This window comes from Neopelma chrysocephalum, unplaced genomic scaffold (assembly GCF_003984885.1).
Source record: "Neopelma chrysocephalum unplaced genomic scaffold, ASM398488v2 Primary Assembly neopelma1_22b, whole genome shotgun sequence".
Classification (NCBI taxonomy): Eukaryota; Metazoa; Chordata; class Aves; order Passeriformes; family Pipridae; genus Neopelma; species Neopelma chrysocephalum.
In genome coordinates, this window is record NW_020897690.1 from 12,866,649 (window position 1) to 12,880,039 (window position 13,391).

General features: G+C 37.6%; 1 protein-coding gene across 1 annotated transcript in view; it reads right to left on the reverse strand.

The window, feature by feature from the left end:
* FHOD3 (formin homology 2 domain containing 3) overlaps positions 1-13,391 on the reverse strand; it is a 383,569-nt gene that overhangs the window by 94,732 nt on the left and 275,446 nt on the right. The window contains 1 exon segment of the mRNA XM_027680405.1: positions 1,354-1,452. Coding sequence (XP_027536206.1) covers positions 1,354-1,452 — 99 coding nt within the window.

A 13,391-nucleotide genomic window follows, 5' to 3' on the forward strand; every position in this document is an offset into this window, starting at 1 on the left:
ACAAAACATGTTATATATGTTGGGATATTATGAAGTGAATCATCAGGTATATACCAGGTAATTGTTCTCACAACGGAAGCACAGTGGGCAATCTGGAAACCTTCATCTGTTGCACCTGCTGTGCTTGACAGGAGACACTGAAACCAAGCTAGTCCTACCTGTCCTTACAGCACCTGACAAGAATGGCCAAGGTACAGATCATTTTTGTAATGCTACAGTGACAGTGAAAGGAAGTACTTAGAAAAGTCATGGGAATATCATTCGGTTATCTCAAAGTGATTATTATTTTAAAAGACCAATGACCTGAAAACACATTATGCTCTCTGCGTGGCTCTTCCTCACTTTTTTTAATAGTATTTTAGTATATGCATGCAATTTACTAATAACTTGTGCCTTTACTTTGACTTTTAAGAATCAGATTTGAAGAAATTATCACTTAATTTTGAAATTTCAGGCAGTCATTGGCAAGATTTGCAAACTGGAAGATATTAATAACAACAGTGCAGTATTTTCTTTGGAATTCACACATTAAACAGTTTCCTTTCTTCCTTCCGTTCTGTACAGTGTCTGCATAAATGTGGTTTATTTAAAAAAAATATCCAATCTCATTTGCTGAGTTGCAAAGCCAAATAATTTAACCTAAATCAAATGTCTGTCTGGAACAAAGAATGTATTTTCTTGCTTCCAGTTTATTAGAATCAAGTTGCTAAATGCCAAATACATATATATCTCACATCTAAGTGGAAACTTTTACATGAGAATATTGATAGGTGATTTGTTTATATCTATATTTACAGAGATGGGCAAGTGTTTATGAAATTATATACATACGCACATATATATCAGTTTAGCCTCATAGTAGTTCTTTGCTATTAAAACATGAACAAATTGATAGAAATCATAGGCAGCACTCAAAAATGTGAATCTACTGCATAGCAACAGATATTTCTAACAAGGTGGCATTATAAAGACAGGGATGAAAACCTAAGAAACCAAGCAACATCTTCAGCAAAGCATTGCAAAGTTTCACCATTGCCTTAACTAAAAAGATAAACCTAAGCCATGCTTAGAAGCTATGCTTTCCAGTAAACCCTTTAGGATTTGTGAGCATTACATAAAGGGAGTGAGTGCAGACAGTGTATTGTACCTATATAACTAAACATGTTTCCATTAACATTGCCACCCCCACAGCCCTCCCCAAAGGTTTTAAATGCAGAAACATTTCCTTGGGCAGTGGCTTCAACAGGTGATTTAGGAATGTGAGTGAAAAACTAGATGCTGCTGCACACTGTGCTGGTGAGTTCATGCCAGAGCCTGAAGAAAAGGTGGAGGGACAAAGCTGAATTCTGGTACCTGGCTTTGACCTGCCTATTGGCCTCTTCCTCCCCCTCATCCTCAGTATTGGGCTCTGTGACTGGCTGTTCTTCTTCCTCCTCTTCATACTCGTCCTCTCTGAGGTCAGACCAAGGAAAGAGGCATGCAGTGGGATGGAAAGACAGAAGGCGGAAGAGAAAACAACATGAATCCCCAGAAAAAGAAATGCAATGAAGTTAGAAATGGAAGGAAAACACTGAGGAGGAGGGAGTTTTGGCTCCTCTATGTTAAACAGAAAGCCACCTAAAACTTACTGATAAGTATGTGCTGGCGCAAGGGTAGCTACCAATATAAAAATGTTACCCTCTCCCCTATCTATATTTTTAATATTAATTTTTGAGATTCAAAGATGTCATTGTTTTTTCTTGAGCTTGGTCTTCTATTTGCTGCTGTCCTACCTGCAGAGGCATTAATGGAAAACATTCATGACAATACCAATGTTCAACACATTAGTCATTAAGCTGTGCCTTTCTGGCTTAAAGGACAGTACACACTGTGCTGGCATGGGACAGCTGGCATTCGACATCACACTTTCTAAATTAACACAAATAAAACATTCCTGTTAAGCAACCAATAGCTCAACTGGAAAACAGGCTGAACCACTGAGTTAAAAATAACAGAGACCAAATCAGTTCAGGACTATTTGCAAATAGCAATATTTAAGTTATCGGATGCCAGTACATGAATTATTTCAGTAGAGTTATTAGTATGGTAAAAGCAGGCTTCGGTTCGGTAGTAATTCTGGCAAAAGAGAATTGTAAGTCATGCATAAAGGCTCCATAACCTACAAATCACATAAGGAAAAAAAGAAAACTATATTAAACATGACAAAAAAGGCTACATTGTTTTGCCTCCTCTCCCTCCCATCTATGCTTTTTCCTCCCCAAACCAACAGACTCACGGAAGATTTAGAAAATATTCTCTCTTTGGGCTTCTTTTGGATTTGCAAGTTCTTCATTTGATTTAATGCTGTATACTGTTAGGTTATGCTCCGTGCAAAAACGAAAGCATACAAAGGTTTGTAAGACACTCATATTCCTTGCATTTTCCTGAAAGGTAGTTTTCTTTCCTCTAATTCTGAAGGGATGCTCTGTGGATTTTTTTCCATCTAGAATTAATTGCCATGTTATAAGAATAATGAATATTTACAATGTGAGATCATGAACTCATTGAGTGCAATGCAAAGGGTCAATGCAAAATTTTTTACATTTATATGGAGGTAGTTACAGGATAATCAGGAGAATGGCAGCACCTGGAACTTTTCCAATGTTCTGGCAGGCATCTACAAGGTAGACACTTCCAACCATTTCTAAGGTCACCTTACTTACAGAGACACTTCTCAGCTTCCACACATATACTGGTATACAGAAAAAAAAAAAAGAGTTGACCAGGGAACATTAATGTAATCCCTTCTCCTTACTAGCAAGTAGCTCGAGATTAGCTCTGCTATTATCTCCTGTGAAGGGAAACATCCGCATCTGTTAGTCCTACAGCAATCACACTTGGGAAATAACTCCTGAAGCTCTGTTGGATCACGGTTCTCTGATAAGAGCACAATGCATCCTATAATGTTGGCAGCACAGCTATTGCTTATATGAACAAGCATGGCCCCATTATTATTGTGTTTTAAGCTCCCACCAGGATTCCAGATTGATGATGTCAAAATTTCTACACCACTCAATTGCCTCAAAATGCCCAAAATCGTAAATGAAATAATCATCTGATACAGCAAATCTCACAAATCATAAACTTGAAAAGGTTCTTTCAGAATTTATTCCTCCACATGAGGGCATGGTAGTAAGGATGGGAGTTTATACAGTACAGATTGAACTGGGAACCACTGAGTTATAATCAAACTGAACAGAGAAAGAAGCTGAAAAGAAATTTTAGAGTTTCCAGCAAGATCATTCTTCTGGCAGGCCAATAACTCTTTCCTTAAGTCTCCTTGTCTTCTAGATCAAAAGCTTAGAAGAAACTTTGATTGGAAAGCTCTTTGCTAATATTAACTGTAGAAGGACGGCAACTACATGGCAACTGCTTGGAAAAGCTGGAGGGAAGAGCTGGTTTTGAGTGAGTGAGTTGGTTGCAGAGACGACTGGTGTGCACAGAGGCAAGCATACTTTCCAACCTGGAGGAGCCAGTTTGGTCAAAGGAAAACTTGCACAATGGAAATAAGTGTGTGCTTTTGAGAGGCGCTTAACACTTGGAAAGTCCTCTTTCAGCAACTTAACCCACAGTTTCAGACTCCTTGACTATGCCCAGAAACGGATTGGAAGAGAGTGGTAAGTTCCCAGGCAGGAAAGATGTGTGCTCTTCTTTTAACCAAAGTAATAGTAGCAGTCATTTCCCAGTCTTGTTAGAAAACACATATTCTGCCCATGAAAATAGGTAGTACCTGCTTGCTAAATCTTTCCTAAAAGGCAGAAAAGGAAAACTTCCACGTGAATATTATTAAAACAGGAAAACACCAACTACAGATAGATGACATTCAACTACAGTCAGATGCTCAAACAGAACAGCAGATACATTTGTGAATTCATCTGGACTGTTCAGGGTTATGTGTTCATTTTTGAGTGCAATGGAGAAGGGACGATGTAGAAAAGCTCACTGTCCCTCCCATGTACACATGCAAATTTTGTGTCAATGCAATAGTAGAATTAAATTAGGAAAAAGGATTCATCAGGAGGTTTCTAATTAAACAAGGCTGCAGAAGCCAGTGTGTTTTTCAGTAGCGCAGAGGAATCTATCCTGTTTAACAAAAGGCAAATATTTATCCTGCAGCATGGAGGAATGGCTTCAGCTAAAGCTGAAAGATTGGATATATTCAGCTAACCTTAAGGCTATTCCTGGGTTACTTCAGTTACAATGATAAAAGTATTAGATTAGAAGTATTTATACAAAAGCTTTATGGCACTGAAAACAAATTTCAAAACAATCACTGTGTTTATTTTCATCTCTAAAATGGATTACTGCTACAGGCTAACACCCCCACTAAACAAATAAACAAAACACCAAGCCCCCACAAACCTTTATAAAATATATCATCTGTCATGGCAACTCACAAACATCTTCTAGGGTACAGCTTTTTCTCAGTTGTTTCAACTAAAATTTGATATGAAAGTATTTATAGCCTCTTAAAATAATTTGCATGTTAAAAAAGACCATGAAAGTGCAATTTATGGATCGAGAACCACTAGAGCAGCAAAACAAAATCTAGACAAAGGATTGGGAACTAAAGGATTAACTTTTCTCCTTCTTAAAATAAATTTCAAAAAAAAGAAATAAAAAGACTGCCAATTAAACTTGTCCTGTTGATATTAAATACCTACTCAAAGCTGAAGAGAGAAAACCACTGACAAACACAGATTGATAAAAGGAAATGATAATAAAGGGAGCTAAACTCGTCCATAAGTTTAGCTGAAGGCAGGGGCAAAGTCCGTAAAACGCCTGGCATTGTACCTCACGCACACCTAACCTAGTCACAGTGAGATGATTTTAAAAGTAAGGTACCGCTCTGAAGACCATGACTCTTACTCCACAAGAACTGAAGGCACCAAAAGATGCTCTCCATCTCACAAGACCCTAGAGCTGAGCAATCAGTGTGTACAAAGTTGTATGTAGCCTCTGTCCTCTTCAGGCTCTCCCCAGTCTCTTTCCTCTGCAGAGTTTTGACAAAGGCAGCTTGAAGGAACTTAGGATTTCTTTGTTCCAGCTTGTAGCCCAGAAACACAAGTTTCTCACTGCCCCTCTCCAAAAAAATCCCAAAGGTAGAGGTAGTAGAAAAATCAAAGGCTGTGAAGGAACAAAAAACCTGAAAAAAACAAAACAATCAAAGAAACCCCCCCCCACAAAGCAAAAAAAAAAGCCCCACCAACAAAATAAGCACATCCTGCTCTGCTTGGTATCAAAAGAAATTTTGAAAGTGTAAGATAAGCTTTAAATAATTTTAATTTGGAAGAATTTGATCACTAATGTTTGAATATAGAACAATAGAAAAAAGGATGGTCTTGCCATAATTAGGCTACCAATTATTTGGTCTGCACATACAACACACATAGAAGTTAACTCATGAGATAACAGCACATTAAAGTATCTTCCTTGTGGTATGATTCCACTTCGGATAGGGCTCATTTAACCTTTCTAAAGTCTTTTTCCTTCTAAATTTTGCAGCTTATTGGGCAAGGCTTTAAGTGTACTTCTGAGCCTTTTGCAAGCATCCACAGATTTATATAGAAATTTCCAAGAAACACAAACACTCAACTTCAGCGAAAAAAGGAGTCTTTGAGTTATGAAGTGACCCAGAGAAGAAAGTACTGGGGAACTGTAAAGCTATCGGTTAGTTTTCCCACACTCTCTAAAAATCACCTTATGTGCCATTAAATACATTAAATACAGCTTAGCTTCTTTAAATGACTTCCATTTAAACTTTCACTGCCTGGAAGTGTTCAGGGACAGGTTGGATAGGGTTCTGAGCAACCTGGTCTGGTGAGGGGTGTCCCTGCCCATGGCAGGGGGTTGGAAGTAGGTGATCTTTAGGGTCCCTTCCAACCCAAACCATGATTCTATGACCAGGATTACAGGTTACATTCAGTGAAATAGATCACCACTAGCCACTCCACAATATTATTCTAAATTAAATACTACAGTCGATCTCACAATTTTTCCTTTCAAGATTGTTTCCCACTCTCCCTCCTATAAAACCTCTGACCTGTTTTACCTCTTACCACTTTGGAAGCTGCATCCCTGAATCCCTAACAGGTGAACAAAGAGGAAATGAAAAATGTTCCATCAAGGAAAGATCTTTACAAGCCACAGTGGATGCAATTTTACTTTCTCTTCCCATTGCTTCCCATTGTCCTCAATTTATGAGTGAAACTCCAGTTTCACAGTTAGACAGCACAATTCATAGCCAAATTCCTAAGTCATTGTAAAACAAACAAACGCTTTAGTACACTTCTGCTGCTTCTTCCTTTCTTCTATCCTAGCTGCCAAAACAGTTTCAACTAGTCTTTTATGAGAAAGTTGAAAGTGGTAATAATTTAAATTCATCATTTATTACTCTATATAAAGATACGGCAATATATTTTCCTCTTTCATTAAAAATAAAATGAAAGAAACAACCTATTAACCCCACTGCAATTTTCCATTCCACTGCCACATGTGACAGACCACTGCAGTTGGTGCAACTATGCAAAGACGAAAATACATGAAATGACCTGCATAACAACATACTTACAAAGCCTCAAAATTCGACCTTCTGCATACAGCAAGACTAAGATGCATAATTACAAAGGTCAAAGGGAAAATGATCCTGGTATTTCTTCCCTAAACAAAGAAAACAGTTCAGACAAAAACTTGAGGAACTGACAAATGATGTGAAGTATATGCACTCACTATGCCTTCATATGATGCTGTTCTTTAGGTTACTCTTACTTCCTTATCCCTAAAATATGATCAGCAACAGCTTTGCACACCTAAATAATATCTAGGTAACACCTCCACACTTGTTATATAGGACATATCAAAGCAGAGCAAGACAGCAGAGTATTGCTTAAGATACTGTCAAGGCTTTGCAAAGACTTCAAGAGTCACAACTCTCTGATCATTGAACATGATTGCTGTTTTAACATTTTTGTGAGCAGAGGGGTAAAGAAACATAGATAGATGTAGCTAGACTTTTGGAGCAATATATACTGAAATATATACAGAAAGAGAGGAGAAGTGGCATTTTCAGAACTTGGAACTGCATATTGGTTAACACTTGAAGGTCACTGTTATTGACCCTGACTTCAAAGGGAAATGGCATCCTGCCAAACTGCTGGGGTTTATTTCTCCCATTGCATCCTATGTGTTAAAAAATATTTCCTGGCCTCATAGGGTCATGTTTACAAACACTGTAAAGCACACTGTAGAGGTGAACTCTTGAAGGCGTGTAAACTCCAGTGCATAAGACACTACCATGCAGATCCGGAGAAACACATTGACCTCCTGGTTTGGCATTGCATTTCCTCAGGTAGTTCACCAAAGCTAAACAGTCAGTGGAAAAACAAAGTAAAATAATTAAAGTAAACGCTGTGACTTTATTTGCCATGCGGCTATAATCTTATTTAAGCTTCAGTGCCTTTTTCATTCCTCTTAAAGTTCAAATAGGAAAATCTATCATTGCCTTTACAGTAAAGTACAGTGCTGTCAACTGGACTCTGCATTTATACCAAGTATTAAACATTTCCTTTCATCAACACCCACAGTCAGCAAAGAGTATCCCTACTAGAAAACCTGATATATCTACAGAGATATTTTAATTCAGATAAAAAGTGCTGGTATCAACAGTAATAGGACCTGCACTTGAGATACTCATCAAGCTGTAACTTTTAAATTTTTGTGTTATTATTACTTATGCATTAGTGGGTCAATCCCTACCCATACATCAGTGAAGTCTTTTTTTATGGTATGGCTTCAAAGGAAAATTTTTCTTAACCTATTTCATGTCTCTTCTCTACTGCATTCCTTACAGGAGCTTCCAAGATATTCTTACAAAGACTGAGATTACAAATTTCACACTTTTATTCTTTCCCTTCAAGTCTGCTTGACTTCATGCTTCAAATAACCCCAGCCGCATGGGAGAAACAAACGTATCCTCCCTACTCTAAACCTAAAACAGCAGATCAGATTTTGTATGTTATTGCTGTCAAAGACTAATAAAGGTCTGATGTTATGAACAAATGCTACCTTACCAAGCCATTTAATTTCACAGATTATCTTCCCAAATCCACTTCTTTTTTATATTCAATTTCCATTTTTACCCATACCGATCAAATAGTGAAAAAAGCTATTGTCTCTCCTAAAACTGATCATATGCCATTCTAGGTCAAAGCACACTCAAATGCTAGGTAGCTCAGCTCATATGTGTGTGTATTAAAGAGATTCTTAGCATATCCACAGATATGTGACTGCGTGTTTATCCTGAAGATGTTTTCTTTGTCAAGTTTCATGCCTCAGTTGTTTTAAATATCCAAAAGTAGGACCCAGAGATAAACATCAAGGAAAAAACCCCCACCCAACATGTGTTTTCTTCTATAACAGCAATAAAAAAGAAATTAACTTATTCTCTCTTCTGGGCCTTTAATAATCCATACCACAGCCTGAGTCTTACATTAAACGCTGATGTTGAGTCTCCCCACTTTGCTGTTTCATACCTATCCTACCACTCATCATATTTGACACAGATAGCAACTCTAAGAGATGGGGAATGTACCCATTCTAAATAAAATAAAATAAACCCCACCCACCACTATAACCAGCACTTTGATTTATAGCCATAAATATTTATAAAATCAAAACATTTCATATAGTGTTGTGGAAAGTCACTATATCTTGACACATCATGACAAAACCTAGATTTTTGCCGTAGTAAATGCTAGAAAAGTCACAGATTAGTTATGGTTTAGGATGTCTGAAAACATGGAAAATCTTAATAATAAAAAAGAAGTCTCAGCTGTATTTTGGATGAACCAACCCTGCAGCCCTGGCTCTACATGAAGCAACTTGAACAATCAGTTCATGGGGTCTAACAGTCAAGCTAAGGCCTGTGCTGTTGGTTAGAAACTTGACAGGAATCCAAAGCTAAGCATAAAAAATGCTTAGCGTCAGAGGCTCAGCTGTATTAATTGTTTTCTGGTGAAACCAAAATAGCGTCACGATCTCTGCCTGCATCTTGGCAATCCTCAAGCATCAGGAACATGTATTTTCTAACAAACAGATCCTTATGAATTTTCTGCACAGCTTGCTTTATTTAGACAAAAATATCCTAGTTTTTCCCTAGGGCCGTAAAGGGTGTGAAAGCCCTTGAGCCCAGTATGCACTGTGCAATCACACTGTGTCCAGCTAGCCTAGAAATTTGTGGGAAACTCTGGAATTCCCTGTGCTACTCTTTGCTCAGAGGAAGAGTCCTACCAGCCTTTAAGGCAGGACCCTAACTAAAGTAAAGTTCATAGACGTGCAACTCCCTGTTTGCGTCTCTGCTGTTTTTATCTCATAAAGCTTTAATCTTATATAGCTCTCCTGAAAGTTTGTTCAGATCAAAAAATCTGGAAGCCTCAGGTGAACCTGAAAAGTTGGTCTTCCTCACACTTTTTAGCCCCACAGTCTAAAAAAGATAGCCTGCTGAAGCCAACTTTGGTCACTAATTCAGGATCCAGGCTCCACTCTGATGAGTTCTTAAGATGGCAGTCAGTTCTTTCACTTGTTAGGTGTCAAACACAGGAATAATGACAAGAAAGTACTAACCACAGCCAATTTATCTCCAGATGAACATATATAGTGTTATACGATCAATCTTAGTAATTCTTTGGTGCTTTTTGATGATATAAAATAAATCAAAGCTATGAAGAAGAAAAAGAAAGCAGAGAGTCTAGTAAAGTGAGATAAATACCTAATCTTAGCTATTCACAACTTCATGAACATCAGTCTTTGATTGTAACTAATTCCATAAAGCTTTAATGGAGCCATTCAATCCAACGTTGGTAAGAGTTGTCAGTGTAAATCTCATAGAAGCTCCTTTGAGTATGTTGGCTAAGTCTGGATGACACAGCTCTGATGGGACATGGTGGGAGAGAGATGAATATGGTCTCTGCGCAGTACCGAAGAAAGGGAAGTGCACAGCAAACTGAGAAACACATTAATCTGAAAAACTGGGAGAAGCCTTTGTTTCTGCTTTGTATGTACAGAACTCCTCAGAGCAGTGCTGAGAACTTCTGAACTACCTGCCTTCTAGTCCCTCAAAGCCAGACAGGACAAGACTGAAAGACAGACAGACAGAAATTTGCCTTTTAATGCTTATATAGCCAGAAATCATTGCATACAATAACAACATAAATCTAGTGCAAATTCCATGCCACTCCTTAGATTTTTCCCTGACTCTATCCATTGTGTGGTTGGAAAAATCTAGCTTTACTTTAAAAAGAAAAAAACCCTAACACAACCCATGGAAGAATGTGTTTAAAAGTCTATCGCTTAAGAAACAGCATGCTAGACCACAGATTGAGAGTACTCAATTTGGACCAGGGCAGAAAATCTTAGGAGGTACCCCCAGCAAAGTGTTTTTTAAAACAATGTTTTGACAGGACTGAAATTCTCCTCAGGTTTATTGGCGTTCTACACCATCATTGTAACAGAAAGCAGTTTAAGCAAAACAAACTTGCTGGTGGCCGGGACAGGTATCTTAAAGTGCGCTGCAGTAGGTACAAACCCTTAAATCAACCTTCAGCCTTTCTTAGTTAGCATTTGTTATCTACTTCTTTACTTATTTATTTAGTAACAGGCACATCAGGATCCATGAAAACTATTTTAACACAAAGCACATTTGAGTCCTTATTTGTTTTGAACCACAAGCTAAAAAGCAATACATTTAGTTTGGAAGAAGGCTGCCAAATGGATGAAAAAGGCCTGCAAGTTATCCTTTTGGTCGCCCTTAGCATTTACGGTCAACTTTACCCAGCTCAAAACCCAAAGTCTGCTCTCAATTAGCCTGGCGTAGATCAGAGCAACTCCATTGACTTCAGGCAGCTTTTCTGGATATAGAGCATTGTGAGACAGAACAGAATTTGGCCAATATTGTCTTTTTTTGTTTTACCGGCACCATGGATTTTTCTCTTTTTGGAAGACTTATTGTTGACATAGAGCAGATGACTGTGGACAACCTGTTTGATGTGGTAAACAAAAGCAAAGTAACTGCCAAAACAGCTGATGAGCTGGAAAGAAAAGAAACATGAACATTGTGGGAAGGAGAATGTTGAGGAAGAACTTGAATCTTCTACTGACTTTGGTACAGAAGTCAAAAAATAACAAAGAAAATTGCCCAAAATAAAATTTAGTACAGTGTAAGAGTGTGACTTCAATCTCTAACCATGTCCATCAGAAGCAATTCTTCTGGGACTAATCCACCGCAAAACCAGACATAAAACATCTGCAACCACACACAAAGTTTAGCAGGAGAAACACAATAAGATGATCATTAGTATTGTTACGTGTTCCCTATTGGGAAAGAAAATGTAACGAAGGAATACCCATTTTGTAGACTAATTTTTGGAAATACAGCTCTGCAAAAACTTACTGCCAACTTTTTCCTTTCTCAAGAGGGACCTGGATTATGAACCAGAAGAAGGTCATTAGCAGAAGACAGTTATTTTATGGGTGAAGTCACTTTCAGTTTACAGCAACTTTTATCCATTTGTACAGATTTTTCTGTACAACATTAACAATGGAAGCAGAAGGGATGTAACACACTTTTCTTTTGACAAAACCAGGTGATGCCTGCATCATATTTTAAAATTTCAATGCAAATTGCAGCAAGGCCTACACTTATAATACGCTATTAAGGTCCTTTAAACTAACAAATATGTTGTATTGGAGACCACGTGCTCAAATTTGAAAACTTGATTCTACAAAACCTTTTTCCACTTAAGGTTAATTCAAACTTTATAAATGTGTAAAAACCTTGCACGAGTCATTCAACTTCACTATTTTCTCCATAAATGTTAATGAATAGAAGCTGTAAAGATTTTTCTTTTCTTTTGGTCTCAGTTTCGCTATCAGGTGTAGAGATACTGTTGCATGCATCTGGACTATTTCACTGAAAGTTGAGACTTGCTGGAATATGATAAAGCAGGAAGGCTGCTTTTCCTCTTCCTACCACATCTACAGATTTGGGCAGATAATGAAACTAAAAATGTGAAGGACAGAATCTGCTTATATGAAATGCTTGCTTACCAGAAACTCAGTGAGAATAATAGAAGATCCAACAGTTGACTAACTTCTTTTTATGGCAACTTTAAAAATTTCACTGGGCATAGAACTTGCATCTTCAGGTACTGATACATATTCTGTAGTCTGTAATGTCCAGTTGCAAAAAATCTTATTTGCTAGCTACAAGTAATATTCCCTGTCTTTCCCTGCTAAGAGGAGAGCAGGAACGTTATTTAACTATATGCAAAGTAAAGATCAGTGTTACACACATTCATCGTTGAATGCCTTTTTCCTTACAGAGGCAGGTGAGTAAGTTAGAAATTTCAAATAGAGTTGAAGAGAACTTAATTATTCTCCTACAGAAGATTTCAAGGATAACTGCAACACAAAATTAAATTTGACTGCTTAGATAAAGACTTTCCTGGATTTAAACTTAAACTATGCTTCAAATTATGTCACTGTCCAAGAGGATGTGGACCAGAACTGGATAATTTTTTTTCAAAAAGTATGATAATTATTGAAATTAGGCTATGTTGGTGAAAAAAATATTTCAATGAACTTATGAAACTACTCTGTTGTGTTTTTATTCCCTCAATTTTATTCCTACTAAAAATCAGCTTAAACACAACTTTATTAGGAGTTATTCAACACTGCAAAATAAAGCTAGCAAGCAAACATTAATATTGAGAAAATGTATTGGTAGAAGCTGTTATCCTGCATGGCTTCTATTTATTTGATTAATTAACAGTAAGAGAATGAACAATTTCTGTAGAGCTGAAGCATCTCCTCATTGCCAATCTAAATTCGTCAGTTTAACAAAAAAAGCCAACGATATCTGCTACACATCCATGGACACAGATTCCCAGTCACACTGTTAAGTCATGAAGCAGGGCTCAAGGTCATGCACCAGGCAGAGCAGCTGAAGTCCCCAGCTGTACTCACACTGAAGATGCTTTAAACTCATCCTCAAATGCACTGTCATCCTTGTTATCAGCCTGTAAGACAATGGGACTCTCAGCCGTCAGCCCACTGAAGACCCAGCCACAGAAGGTGATGGAAAACAAGCATGAACGTGTTGCCGAATTCAAGAAGTTAAAAAAAAAAGAAAGAAAATAAAGTGCTATTATGTGGTATACAATATGCAACTACTGTTTCAGTTATCTGGAGTCTTACATTTTCATATTGCCAGAATCCATTAAACTTTAATCAACTCAGTCTGCTTTGCAAGAAGGACTGCTTTACATGTAATGCACGATTTTAAGGCTCTAAATTCA